The following is a 14,682-nucleotide window of genomic DNA, read 5'->3' on the forward strand; positions in this document are numbered from 1 at the left end:
ATCTTTGTTCCCAGACCAACCTGCTCGGTTGGATTTAATGCCAGCACGCTACTTGACCCATATTCAAGGGCCCACTCACTGTGCACAACCCAGCTTTCCCTTCTTTGAGGCACTTAGTCCAGCTGTGGCAGCCAATCCCTGCTGTCGAGGCCTAGCGCAGCCATTGCCATCAGCAGCCAGCCTTTGGGGAGCACTGCCCAAGACCCAATTTAGTCATCACAGTGGCTAATGAGCCAGCGATCTCCCCTCGGAGAAACGAAGCAACGGAAACGTAGAGAGATGGGAGAGAGGGTCAGAGTCACTGGGTCTGGGAGGCACCCCACCAGGCTGGGACCTCCAGTCCTTCTGGCTGGGATGACTCTCTCCCTTCCATGTGGGAGGCTATTTCCTAAGTCTATTTGGAAACAGAGTGGCATGGTGTTTAAGGCATCTGCTGTTAAGGGAAAGGTCGGCAGTTAGTCCCCATCAGAGGCTTTGGGAGGGGCAAGGCCTGGCGCTCCAGCCTCGGAAGCCCTTGAGCCCCTTCCACTTTGTCCCTGGGTCACTCTGAGTCAACTCCACGGCCCAGAACAAGGACACTTAAAAACATGCGTTCTCGTGCTTATGTAAGTGGGAATCCGGCAGCAGAGGCTGTCACCCCATTTCCTCAGTAAGCATCGACACCCAGCAGGCGAGCCACTCTGAGTGGGAGGAAGCTCGACACCCCCAGAGCAGCTTGGGCTCCCGCCCTCCCCCTGCGCCACAGACTTGACGGGCAGCCGAGGGAAAGGCCGCCTCCCAGGACCTTGTCTACTGGACTTGGTTTTCATTCTTGGTTTGCCTTTTCCAGATGGCCCTGCCTCTGCAGTTCCAGCCGAGGGAGAAGAGATCTTCTGCTGACCCACCTCCTCTCCACTGAGGCCACTGCCTCCTGATCCACGCACCACCATCCTGCCCCCCCTCCGCTGCCTGTGTAAGCGCCTGACCACCAGCAGCAGAGCCTCCTGAGCTGCCCGGCTCCTGCTGGGAAGGAGCGAGTGTCTGCAGGCCCTGCTGGCACACTGGGCCGGGCTGTGCTTTGGCCATGAATTGTGACCGCTGTGGCCCCACAGGTTGGAGCTGGCCCTGTTAAGGTTGTCACACTGCCAGCAGTGAAGCACCCCCAGCTTGCCTGTGATGGTTTTGAATACGCCAGGAATCTCTGACCCAAAAGTCTCCCAAAATACCACTTAGTGAGGTCCAAGCCCGGTGCGCTCTGTCGCCACGGGGACCCAGCTCTGTCCCAGCAGCAGAGTCAGGGCTCCTTTTGTTCATGTACAGTGAGTGACCCATTTGCTTATCCACGAGGGAGACCTGACAGGCAGTCTGGCTAGCTCTGCTCAGCCCCCGGGGATGTCTGGCCCTGGCCAGCGAGCATGTGGACGGTCGTGGCTAGTTCTCAGCGGTTCCCCCCTTCAGCATGTGTTGGCCGCCGCATGGCAGAGGTGACAACAAGCATGTGAGAGCCACTAAGACAAGACTCGGTGTGAGAAGCACATGATCAGCACCACCTTGACCTTAGAGTCTGGAGGCATTTAAAAAAAGAAACAGAAGGAAGAGAAAGTATTTAATTTCATCGTCAAATCCAGAAGAAATCATTCTGACTTTTAAAGACTTCCCACATGGTCTGGGCGCATGGGAGGTAGAGAGACTGTCTTGCCATTAGCCCTTTGGTATGACACTTTTTGGTTGTCACCCTTCAGAAGTGGCCAGGGCCTTTGGCATTCTTCTGAGCCCCAGCACACATGCCATTGTCACACACCCACTCTGGTTCCCTTGGGCCTGGCAGGACCAGGCAGGCACTGCACTCTGAGGCGTCTGCAGTCCCGCCCCTACGCCAGGATGCCTGGCCACGAGGTGGGTCTGCTTATAGGTGTCCACCAGTACAGACCAAGAGAGGAACTGGCCAGAAAAGGCCCCACTGTACTTCAGGAGGCTGCGACAAAAATTGGTTTCTTCAAAAGAAAACACGCTGAAGGCCCACAGTTCTTAGTTGTACCCTGCCCCACTAAAGATGCCGGGAATGCTGCCTTCCGTCTTGTCTCCTGTTGCTCTGCTGCCTCTCTGCTCCCTCTTCCCACTGTGCTCTGGGGTTTGTTGGCTGTGGACCCCTCGCCGGCTGACTGTGCAGGCCAGTTGCGTCCCTGGTGAAGAGCAGTGGCCCCGGGAGCCCTTCTTGCCACCCAGCTTCAGCTCGCCAGACCCCGGGGACATCCTGGGAGGTTGTGTGCTTCAGCTGTTGGCTTCTGGGTCCTGTATCCTGCCCCACAGGCGCACGGGGCCTTGGACCAGAATTCTGAACAAAATCAGCCAGATCTGTAACCTGGTGCTTATGGGTGAATTGCAAGCTGGCCTTGCAGACAGAGATATTTATCTTGCAGTTTATTCGAGAGAGGTCTCATTTTAAAATGTTAGCTTAGGTTGTTTTATTTATTTCACGTGTGTATTGTTTTCAGGATGAGCATCCCAACCCAACGGTTTAGACCATCTGATCAGTGCAGATGTGTCGGCATCACAGCAAGCACCTCTTTCCACGTGCCTTCCAGGCCCCGATGCCCCATGTCCTTCCCTGCTCCCACCACCTCGTTCTGTAGTCAGGGGGTGCCTCCTGCCTGGTCGGAGACATCTGCTGACGCGTGTCCCAGTGTTTTCAAAGCCAGTGGATTCTCTCTGGGAACCAGGATCCATTCACTCCCCACCCCACCCAAGGCCCTAAGCCACATAAGGTGAAGCTGCCCCATCCACCTCTTTCCGAAAGCCACATAAGGTGAAGCTGCCCCATCCACCTCTTTCCGAAAGCCAGCCCTGCCAGGGCTCCCCTGCTCTGCCCCCAAGCCCAGCTCTGGGCTTTTCTCTGCCCCACATCCCCCTGAAGGGCAGGGCCGGGGATTCTTGTCCCCTTGTCAGGAGAGCTGCAGGAAGAGTAGGACCCCCGGCCTGGGCCGCCTTCCTCCTCCCTGCAGAGATGTGGGCCGGCCAGCCCAACCTGTAGGGTGGATTCTGAAGTGTCCCAATTGGCCCACGTGTAGCTTAGAGTAGTTTATAACTGGATGTGTGCGTGCCCCCCCACCCCCCAACAGTCACCCAGTTTGGTCAGATTCTGATATGATAGACAGGGCTGCGAACCACGCCACCCCAGCTGCATCTAAGCCTGGAGGCTGTGGGGCTGACTGCTCCCAGCACCCCCACCTCCCTGGGTCTGGGCCTGTGCCAGGGGGCTTCACAAAGTTCCAGGATCTTCTCATCCCGTTTTCATCCAGGGATTGTTGCTGCTTTCACTGCTTGTGACCTTGAGACCTGGGTGTCTCTCTCCCCCATCCCCTCCCCCTCCTGTGAGAAGGGCGCTTTCTTGGTGGGGACTCAGATCCAGGTCCAGGTGCCTTCTCCCTGCTGGGAGCCAGGTGTCTCCCAACTTGGATTGTGCTTCTGTTCTGGAGGGCATTTGTCAGCATTCTTTGGAGAGAGCCCCCTGGAGAGACCCACACACCCCCCCAGAAGGGTTTAGGCCTCTGCTCTCAGACCCTCTTGGGCCCACCCACGGGCCCCAGGGCAGGATGGGCGGCCCCACGCACTTTAGCTGCTCTCACTGCTGGCTTTGTAGGAGACAATCAAATAAGGAGCTTTTCTTCTCTGAAACGCAGAGGGTGAGCGAGTCAATTGCCATAGATCTTCCGGCCTCTGCCAACATTGCTTCCCCGTGAGAGCTCTTTGTAGGCAAGAAATCGCTAGTGAGCTTTTGTTTTACTTTGTTTTTAAGGTACAAACCCCACACCCCACCCCTCCATGTCTCAGGGTGATTCCACTAAATGTCATCCCTTGGCGCGTTTTCTCTTCGGGTGGTTGGTACCTTTCTTGGTGGGGTGGATGTAAGGGACTAAGCCTTCCTTAAATGAAGGCGAGAACCTGCACCTGACCAGTAAGAACTGAACCCAGAAGCTGCTGTCAATCAAAGTGCTTTGTACACTTAGCTGTAAGGCTACTCCCCGCCCCCTACGTGCTCTCTCATCCCAGTATTTAAGGTTTATATGTAAACACCCTCTGACTCTGAACTGTGGCCCCTCTCAGCCTCAAGGGCCAGGCCTTCCTGGACAGTGGGGTCCATGGCCGTAAAGAGGGTGCCCTGGAGGTGACAGTGGACAGTGCAAAAGCATTTCCGCCCTGCCTGCGCAGGTCCCATGAAGCGGGAAGTCAGAGCAGTGGTGACCCCTGGCAGAAGAGCTTGCACCCCACTGCCTTCCAGCATGGCCACGTCTGCCAAGGCCCCCGGCCCGATCCAGCCTTGCACTGACTTATCCTCAGAGACAGCAAGGCAAAGGGTTTGCTGTGGTTTGGGTCTTAATATTTCTCTCTTTCAGTGTAGCATAACATTCCTAGTTATCCAGAGTTTTGGAATCTACTGCCTGCTGGCCAGGTTTCTCAAATGAAAAGTATTTTAATGCTGCCATGCAAGGAGGGAAGGGGGACGAGGAGAAAACAGAGGCATCTTTCCACGAACTTCTCTCATTTAACTTGTCAAAAGGTTGACAGACAGCCCATGAATTATTTCCCTGTCACACCACGATCTAAAGATGGGCAAACCCCACTGGCTAAGAGCTTTCCTGTACATTGCAGCCTGTTCTGCAGCCCAGCCTGTGCTGTGAAGTCCTGGCCACCGGACTTGTAGCAAACGGGAAGGCAGCTGCCTCTCCCTGGCTCATGCAGGAGACCGGCCCGTCCACTTCCCATCTTCACCCAGCTAGCCTTCCCGTGGCTTCGTAGCCTCCCTTCTGGAATGGGCAACATGTAAGCACCAGCCAGGACCCGTTACGTGATTTGCCTGTGGATACAGTTCAGCCTTGTGGTTTCCTATGTTTAAGTCACCCGTGTGGGGTGCACTTGTCCTACGGCGCTAGGACCTGCAGGAGGGTAATTATAATACACCTCATACCTCTGCTTTCATTTCTTGGTGTTCAAATGCTATGTGAGCATTTCCGTGCTAAATTCTATTAAAGAAAAGGATGGGTCAAAACCCACATGCTGTATATTAATTTGTAATTATGTACAAAGTGAAGCAGTTTTAAACTAAAGATGGTGGGTTGTTTTGGGTTTTTTTTTCAGTGTGTTTCCTGGAATTTTGGCACAACATACTGGATTTGTATTTTATTTATCTTCCTTTTTAGTTATCAGCTTCAAACTCTTGTAAAGTGCCCCTCAGCCCTTACAAAATAAATTTCCTCTGAGTCCTAACCTTTGTTGCCATTTACTCTCGTCCCTGTGGGCTTACTGGGGAGAGTGCCCAGAGTGTGCTGGGTGAGGGGCTGACCACCCCTGCCTCACGCACTGCTGGGGGCACGCTCTCTGCCCCCTTTAAGACGACGGGGATCCTGGCTCCACACTCGGGGGCTGATTGGTGGATTGACCGATCGCATGAGAGTCAATGAGTTTTTACAGAACCGGAACGATGCCCAGAGAAGTCTGTGCTGCAGCTCCCTCGGCTGATAGATTCTACCACATCAAGAAGGCTCGTTTTCCTTTGCCAACGTTCACCCACAGCCCACCTTCAAACAAGAGCAGCCGCCAGAACCAATTCCAGGAGGAAACCCTTGCCGGTGGGCAGCTCCCCAGGGCTGGGCTGGGCTGGCATGGTCTCCATTGGGACCCACTGTTCTCAAGAAACCTACTACCAACTCATAGGGACCCCGTATGACATGGTAGAACTGCCCTGGGTGTTTCTGAGACTGTAACTCTTTAAGAGAGCAGAAAGCCTCATCTTGCCCCTCAGAGGTGGCTGGACAGTGTTGAACTGCTAATCCTGCAGATCACAGCCCAGTAACCTCCACACCACCCATCACTGGCCTGCTGGCTAAGCAAACCCCAGCTCCTCCCCTAGTTGCTGGCGTGCGTCCTACTTCTCCAAGTCTTGTAAAAAGACCCTGAAGTCCAACTGGGTGTTGGGGAGCTGACACCTAGTGTCAGTCATCCAAAGCATGTGGGCAGAGCTGAGGTCTCGTGCCAGCTTCCTGCCCCTCCCACCAGCCCTCGGAAGAAAAGCCCTTCAGGGCGCCCTGAGTCTTGCCTGCCTTTTCTGCCAACTTGGAAGTGCACAGATTTCTTCTCAGAGCCGTCGGTAGCCCTGGTGATGGCTGCCTGCCCCTGCTCCAAGCCAGGGAAACACTGGTCTCCTTTCACCCACTCACTGCCCCCCAGCACCACTGACATTTCTGAAGGCCCTGTCCCCTGAATAGCCGGCCTGGCCTGGCTCCAGGGTGACACCATCCCACCGACGACAGGGCAAGGAGACAGTTCCCATGACCTCGGCCACAGTTGGCTCGGTGCCAAAGGCAGGGAGCTGCTGTCTTGGACGCCTGGAAAAACCAGAAGGTTCCATTCTCTTCCAAAGAGGCACAAAGTGCTGAGGATTCCACGTTGAGCTCTTTGTGGGCCGCTGAGGGGAACCTCAGCTCCACACAGAGCCAACCATGGGAACGTGGCCAGTTGGAGCGCTGCCCGCTCCCATGGGAAGTCTGTGGCCTGTGGCAGCCTTTGAAAACTAGCTTAGGTGGGTCTGCAGTACCCTCTGCTCAGGAAGAGGCTGCAGGTTAGAATCCCACCAAACACATCTGAACTGGAATATGGGAAGAACATTTTGGGGGAGACAAGTCACTGCCATTGAGTCCATGCTGGCCCAGCAAGCTGATACAGCAGGCAGTACTGCCCCTGTGAGCTTCCCAACCTAACTCGGCAGGACTAGAAGGCCGCCCGTCGCCCACAGAGCGGCTGCTGGTTGCGAATTGGTGACTTTGCAGATTGCAGCCCCACACAAAATCGGGACTTTAGGAAGCTGCAAAGCCGGGCTGGGAAAGAGCGCTCAGAGGAGGACACAAAAGCAGGTCTTGTGTGATGTCCCTGGAAGTGAAACCCTGGTGAGCCGGGCTGCCAGAACAGTTGCCGTTGTGCTGGTGGGAAAAGAACCCAGATTTAAATGTGTTCTCTAACCAAACTAAGCTCGCCGCCATCCGGTCGTTGCTGCCTCACTGTGCCCTATAAAGCAGACTGGAACTGCCCCTCTGGCTCTAAAGCTTTATGGAAGCAAAAAGCCGCCTCCTCCTCCCACATAGTACCTGGTGGATTTGAGCTCCTGACCTTGAGGTTAGTGGCTCAGCTCATACATAACCAACTAGGCCACCAGGATCCAACATGTTCCATAGAGTCTCTTTTATGAAACCTTAAACGAAACAAAGTCAGTCCCCAATGAGGGAAACTGCCAGCGTGCACACACTGCAGGGGCCAAGGGAGTCCGTCGACTCGGGGCCACCACCGGGCTCATTACCTATGGTAGGAAGGAAACACAGGACATCGGGATTTGTTGCGGTCACGACTCGCAGGACTGCCCACACAGGGAAAGGACCACGATGGGGAGGCACGCACAGCTGCTGATTGAAGAGCTACAGGACTGACTCCAGGATTTCAACCTGGCCACAAAGTGGCTGTCCTCCAGTCCCGACCCCAGCCTCTAACTGAAAGGACATAGCATGGGTCTGACAGGCTAAAGTAAATGCCCCTGCTAGCTCACCTTCAACATACTCTTCCTGGGACTGACCCAAGACAACACTCACTACCACTAAGTCAGCTCCACCTCAGAAACCCAACAAGACAGCCTAGAACTTTCCCTGTGGGTTTCCAAAGCTAACCACGAGAGAAAACGCATCTTTCTCCCTCCGAGCAGATCGTAGTTGCGAACTCCTGGCATTGTGGTTAGGAGCCCAACATAGCCCCGTATGCCATCTGGGCACCTTAAAGCATCTAGACACAAAACTCAGGGCCATCCGGTCCATTCCGACTCATAGCATAGCTATTGCTCAAGCTCCCATTCTGAGCAGCCCAGTTTGTAAAAGGCTATGAATGGCAGTGACGGCCCAGAATGCAGGTGCTGGGTCCCCAGATAAATGAAGCCTCTATTGAATTCCTTCGGATCATTCGCCAAGGATGTAGCAGTCTTGACCTCAGGCAGAATGCCTTGGAAAGTAGATTACCGCCTCACTCCTCCTGCCAGCCCAGGGAGGGGCACTGTCTCTCCCAAAGGCTTGCCTGGGTGTGCCCCCAATGGTGGTCACCCTACAGGACCTCCTATTCACGAGCCATGCCCTCTCAGTCTCTTCCTGACTGCCTTGATTGAAAAGCCCTGGACCCAGCTTGTACTTAACGATGTGTGTGTCCAACCTTGGTCTTGTCAGTTCTGCTTCTCCCCGTGCCCCCGCCCCGCCCGGCCCCACCAGTCTCCAACGGCTTTATTTTATTGGTCAGTGTGCTCTGGAAGGAGACAGGACGTCATACTGCTTCCAACCCCGGAATAAGAGCTGTACACAGACAGGCACGGTGCCAGTGGGTCCGCGGGGACCGGACTGCTCTGTCCACCTCTGACTCGTAGATCCAGTCACAGCCAAGCCTTGTTTGTGGTCCACCAATTCCCCTGAAACCAGAGGCTGATTTCTTTCTCGGCGCTTTTGACCAGATCACGGCCATGAATGATGTTCCTGCCAACTTGAGTACAGACGTCCCCTCGGAGGGGGGCCTGGCTTAGAATCCGCTGGGTTGGTCTCTCCCAGCATCACCCCGCCCATCTTCACCACATGCAGCCCCTCCCAGACTTTGGCCACAATGGGTCCCGAGTTCAAGTACTTCACCAGCCCTGGGAAGAAGGAGCGGTCTTTCAGGTCCGTGTACCGCTGCTTCAGGTGTTCCTGAGGCCTTACTGAACCTCATGGCCACCAGGCGGAACCCCTTCTGCTCAAAGAGTTTGCTGCGCTGCACGCCTTCTGGCTTGACGGCGAAGAAGATGCGCTCATTGTCAGCTGGCCGGGGAGCAAGCAGGTGGCCGGATCCAGGGAGCTGGAGCAGAGACCGGAAGCGACCCCTCTTCGTTTGGACTCCTGTAGTCCCACCTGTAACAGTGATGCATTGATCACATCATGCCTTTGTGGCCCGTCCCCATTGTTCCCTGCCCTGTGTAGCCAACTTCCCAGTGGAGAAACCGTGCTAATGGCCTCCCGCCTCTGGATCGTGTGTCTCTTAGGGTTGTCTGTACCTTCTAAGACTCAACAAATGTGCTCCCCAGATGCTATTTGAGATTCGGGCCTCTAGCGCCCTAAAGCACATCTGAACTCCTGCAAGACCCAAACTGGAGTGGACGCTCCCGCGTAGCCCACAGCCGTCTACGAACTCAGCTCTTTGGAGTCTACGGTGAATGCACTGTGTGGCAGTGGCGTGCACCAGAATTTTCAGTGACTGGTTTTTCAGGAGACTGCCAGACTTTTCTCCTGACGTTCCTCTGGGGAGTTTCAAGCAGCCCACATTTGGACGGCCACACACTCAGTTTGCACCACTCAGGGACAGCCACACTGAGCTGCAGAGCCCGAGAAATAATGCTGGGGATCCCTTCTGCTGAGGAAGAAGGACCCCATCATCTTCCACCTCCACCATAGTTACTTACGGTTCTGGAATCTCTGGAGGATTCTTTTGCCTCCACCACCTTATTCAAGCGCACTGCCTCCGGCACCGTCAGAAGCTAAAGCCGAGGTCTATGGAACTACTCTATCCAGCCCCACCCTACGCCCACCCCTCCTTCCTCTGGAGGCCTGAGAGGAATTGCACTGGGGAATTGCCTTGGAAAGAAGTGTGTGCCCCAGACTTGGGGGAAGTGAGTCGCAGGCCACTCTAGCCTTCCCCTCCTGCGCCTGTGAGGTGCTTTTACTGCACCCACCCACCCCCGCCGCCCGCCCGTCACCACGTCCGTCCAGTAGTTTGGGGTCCCAGTCGCAGCCTCTGTCTCCCCCAGAGCCCACCGGGCCCCTCTTCCAGGTGGTGATTGCCTGTGCACACAGCTGAAGTTGGACGCCTGCCCTTGTGGGACTTTCCTTCTTGGGAAATTGTGTCTGGGCCCGACCGGAGGGTGGGGGCTGGAGGGGGATTCACAGCTCCCAAGGGAGAATTGGGGTGGAGGAGAGCGCTCCTAAGACTACTCCTTGGATTGCACCCTGCTCCCTGAACTCCCATCCTCAGCCACCGCCACTGCCCTCCCCCTCCCCCTTCTGAGTGGCAGTAGCCGGTTGGCCTCCTGGGCAAGCCCACTAGTTTGCTAACCTGGCTGTGGTCTCTGTGCTCAGGGGGACTTTGGCCATCTGACAATCCTTCCCGTACACACCAGCCGTCTGGGGAGCTGGCAGCCAGGCTCCCGCTCTGTCTAGGAGGCTGGGGACCAAGAGCTGTGGGAACAGCAGCTCTGGATCGGAGAGGAGAGGCCCCCTTGCCTGCCATGTCACAGCTGAGCGCCCCCAGCCGAGCTCCTGGGGGCCTTGAAGATTCAGAGCAATGGGGCCAGGGCCAGCAAACCTGCCTTCCAGCATACGTGCTTCTGGAGTGAGTGGTTTGCATTAGCTGCTGTAGAATCTGGCCGGCTTCTGGCGACCCCTGGCACAATGGAAGGGCACACTGGCCAAGTCAGCCCCCTCCTTGAGACTGATCCCTGACAGACTTCCAGAAGGAACTCTCCAGGCCTGCCTTCTTCCTAGTCTGTTTCGGTCTGAAAGCTCTGTTTGAAACTAGCGGGGCAACACGCAAGCCTCCACTGACAGGCGGCTCCTGCTCATGCGGTGCATGGGTGGAACTCGGGTCTCATGTGTAGAAGGTGAGGATTATACCACAGAACATGGCCACACCTGAGACACATTACATCTGGCTCTTGGGGGTGGGACCCAGGCATCTAGATTTTTCGTGTTCCCTGGGAGCTCTGGTGGCATAGCAGATAGTGAGTTGGGCTGCTAACCTCAAGGTCAGCAGTTCAAATCCACTGGCAGCTCCTTGGGAGACAGATGAGGCTTTCTATTCCCATAGTCTGAGACCCACTGTGGCAGTTCTGCCCGGCCCTATGGGGTCCTTGTGGGTCAGAACGGACTTGGTGGTAGTGAGTTTAGAGGCAGCTCTGGTATGGAGCTGAGGGTGGAGGATCTGAGATCCATTTAGGATCTGTGCAGGATTTAGGGTCTCCAACCAGCCAACGTGTTCCTCAGGCCTCATCTCTCGGCCCCTGAGCCAGCGCTTTCCTGTCCCTGGAGCCAGCTCTGTGGCTGATGAAAGCACCGGGCTCCAGCCTGAAGGATGACATCTCTCTCCTTGGGGCCCTGAGCCCCAGTGGTGGCTGCCAAGCAGCAGGGTAAACACAAGGGAGGAGATGGAAGCTCTGCCCAAGGCAAAAGCAGAGCCATGGAGGGAGTGAGTGAGGTGGTAGTGTGTGGGTGGAGGCTGGGGGGGTAGTTGGGGGGGCGTGGTGTTACTAAGCCTGGGTTTGCGGGAACAATCCAAGGACCTCCAGAAGCAACCAAAGCGGAAGCAGAGTCGCCAGGTGCCCAACTCCCTGGTTGGGCTGGGCCAATCCCAGTGAGCCCAAGTATTGGCGTCAAGCCCAAGATTCTGGTGCCAATTTCCCCCCAAAGGTTTCTACACCATTACCTCCAGGGTCCTCCTCCCCTTCCACACCCACGGCCTCCCATCCACCCTTTCTCCCAGACTGGTATCAACCACTCCTAGGGATGTCCAAAGGGGTAAAAATAAACCTCACTGCCATCCTCAGCAACGCTGTAGGACAGGGAAGAGCTGCCCCCGTGAGTCTGAGACTGTAACTCTTTGTGGGAGCAGAGAGCCCGTCTTTCTCCTGAGGAGAAGCTGGTGGTTTGTTTCCAAGTGCTGACAATGCAGTTAGTAACCACTGTGCCGCCACCCCTCCCAAGTGGGTAACAAGAACCCGGATCTGCAGCCAGCAGGTCAGAATTGAACTGCTAGTCCCACGCCCAAGCTTGTGGCGGGCACATAATTCACACATCATTCCACCCAATAGCTGCACCATACCCATATGTTTACAATTGCCGGTCTTGTCAGATTATCTTGTGTTTAGGCTACAATATTGTGGTAATTAGCATTTGTGAGCCTGCATCAATAACTGTTTTGAGAATGATGTAAGGAGAACAACATTCACAAAAGGCTTCTCGGTTACTAATAATCATGTCATTCGATGTTGAAAGATTTTACAACATAATCTTGCTGTTAGTATTCATAGGGTCTAAGCAAGATTACATTTATGCAGTTTACAACTGTGTTTACCCCACGGTGTTCGGTGATTAAAACTGACAGTAAGCATTGCTAAGGTTTCTTTGTGGTGTCGTGGTTCCACATCGGGCTGCAGGGTCTGAAGTTTGGAATCATCGGCTGCCCCTCAGGAGAAAGAAGGGGATTTCTACTCCCATAAGAGTTAGTCTATTGAACAGCAAGGGAACGGAGTGGCGAGGTCCCCAGGGAATGCTGAAGGTGGACTTTGGGGCCAGGACGTGGAGCCCCAACAGACTGGACAAGAAAACACTCCTAAAGGCCAACAAACAATCATTGAACTAAAAAAAAAGTTACAGTCTATTTAAAATAAAAAGTCACCGTCTTGGAAACCCATGGGGCAGGTCTCCCCTGTCCGGTAGGGCTGCCATGCATCCTCCTGGGCTGGGTGACAGTGAGTTTGTGTGTTTGGGTCATAAAGGAGCCCATGGGAAGGAGGGGCCGCCAACCCTCAGGATGCTACTGGTCATGGTCAATCTGGACAAAAGTGCCACAACAATTCAGTGTGAAAAGAACACTCTTTCAACACCCGGTGCTGGGCCCCTGGGAGTGTGGCATCCAAGGACACATCACACACAGAACGGGACTCGAAACGAGCCACAGACCCAACTCTAGGAGCTAAAACAATAAAGCGCTTTTTTTTCTTGCTCTGGAAGTTTTTAAAAATTATTATTGAGATCATTTATTGGTCGTACAGCTCTTATAACAATTCCTACATCAATTATATCTAGCAATTTGTACATATATCGCCATCATTATTTGCTAAAGATTTACTTTCTATTTATCCCTTGATATAAGCTCCTCTTTTTTCCCCTCCTCCCCACCAATAAAGCTGTTAAGAGAAAAATACAGGAGCGAATGTTTGTGGTTTGGAATTAAGGAAGTGTCAAGTGGAGAAAAATAAAAAGATAAGTTGGACTACTTAAAGGCTAAAAATTTTGTGCCTCAAAAGACAATCAAGAAAGAAAAAGACAATCGACAAAATGGAAAAAAAAAAAAAGAATCATATTTCCGATAAGGATCTTGTACCTAGAACATGTAAAGAAAGGACTTTCACAACATAATAACAAAAAGATAAATGACGCAATTAGAAATGGGCAAAGGGTCTGAGTAGAGAGTCTCCCAAAGGAAAGAAAGAAAATGAGAGACCTCTTTTCTATGAACACAGTTTCATTCACAAAATAGGATAACTCCGCTCAACGCCCCCTCCCCAACTGATAATTATCGTGAGCATCTTTCCCAGTCATTAAATATCTATTTAATGGCCACATAGAACTTTAAAAATGCCGTTAATGGATTCCTCACAAGGGCATTTTAAATAAGACAACTGAGCCATTGAGCTGCAGGATCTCCTGTTTCCGTCCCTGGAACAGACTTTTAAGCCCCTCTACCTTGGCTTAGCCTACGTCTTCCGGAGAGCAACATTCAGAACTGAGCCCCCTTCTTGGGCAGGGGGTTTGTTAGAGTCAGCCAGCCCATTCCGGCCCAACTCCTCAGCTGCCGCCCTGACTCATGCTTAAGCCAGCCCTGCACAGACCCAACTCGCACCCAGCGGTCTCCTAGGGCTCCTGAGGAAGGTTCCCCAAACAACAGCTGAACAACAGGCTGGCATGGTGAGCACCAGGCAGGGCAACATACTCCCAGTTCGGGCCCAGGCGGACCTGTGAAAACCGGAAACCCCTCTTTTTCAATGTGGTGCCATTTCTGCGGGGAAGACATCTTGAAAGCCAGAGCAAATGTCCTAAGACTATGCACGTTGCAGGCAAGATTGGGACCATGTGAACCCCGTGACTGCAGCAACCGGTCTGATGAGGAGCTTCCTAAAGTAGCAAGCCCAGGCCAGAGAAGGAAGATGTGCTATGGGATACAGAAAGCTTTCTCCCAAGTTGTCTCCCCCAAAATAAATGCAAAACCAGCTGCTTGCTACGCATGGCAAATGATGATACACATGGAGGTCAACAAAAGCAGGTCAGAGGTTATGCTCCCTAAGGGCTATCAGCCATGTGGAGCAATCAGACTGTATAGTGTGTCCCTGAAGGAGAGACCAGGGAGGTCAAGCCCACTCAAGGGTGATCAAGGTTAGGCTGCTATATTGAATCTGGAGTCCACCCATCTTGTCACATGTGTACCCCTAGTCCCTCCCCTTCCTATTATGTGCACACCCCTAGCTTATCCCCTGCCTGACACGCTTATGCCTACTGTACATCCCCTTCCTGTGACATGTGTGGTTACCTGTAATTATGCCCCCCTAAGTATATATGGACCTTGGCCAGAAATAAAGAGAAACTCTCCTGCCCTCTCAGCCCACGGTGGGTGTGCATGGACCTGGCTGGTGAGATCATGGCCATCCAGGAGGTGAGCATGCTACCATGAAATACATGTGTCATTTTACTCTCTCTCCTATTCTCTATGGCTTTACTATAATCTTTGCATATCATAACCGTACAATTGCAGTCAATGAACCCATGATTAGTTGTGAGGGGCTGGCTATCCCCACAAATGGCACCCATCGTGTGGCAGTAGGAAAAG

At 53.7% G+C, this 14,682-nt stretch overlaps 1 protein-coding gene across 12 annotated transcripts in view; it reads left to right on the forward strand.

The window, feature by feature from the left end:
- The window catches only part of AKAP13 (A-kinase anchoring protein 13), a 312,203-nt gene extending 306,959 nt beyond the window's left edge, over positions 1–5,244 (forward strand). For 11 of the 12 annotated variants that reach the window (XM_045296492.1, XM_045296493.1, XM_045296494.1 and 8 more), the window contains one exon: positions 830–5,244. In XM_045296492.1, the coding sequence (XP_045152427.1) occupies positions 830–879 (50 nt within the window). In that variant the 3' untranslated portion in view covers positions 880–5,244. The remainder of the gene's footprint in view (positions 1–829) is intronic. The other variant, XR_006680703.1, reaches the window with a different exon arrangement.
- Positions 5,245–14,682: the final 9,438 nt, after the last annotated feature.

The sequence above is a fragment of the Echinops telfairi genome, unplaced genomic scaffold (assembly GCF_000313985.2).
Source record: "Echinops telfairi isolate 266 unplaced genomic scaffold, ASM31398v2 ScPeMD7_7409;HRSCAF=8447, whole genome shotgun sequence".
NCBI classification, from domain to species: domain Eukaryota; kingdom Metazoa; phylum Chordata; class Mammalia; order Afrosoricida; family Tenrecidae; genus Echinops; species Echinops telfairi.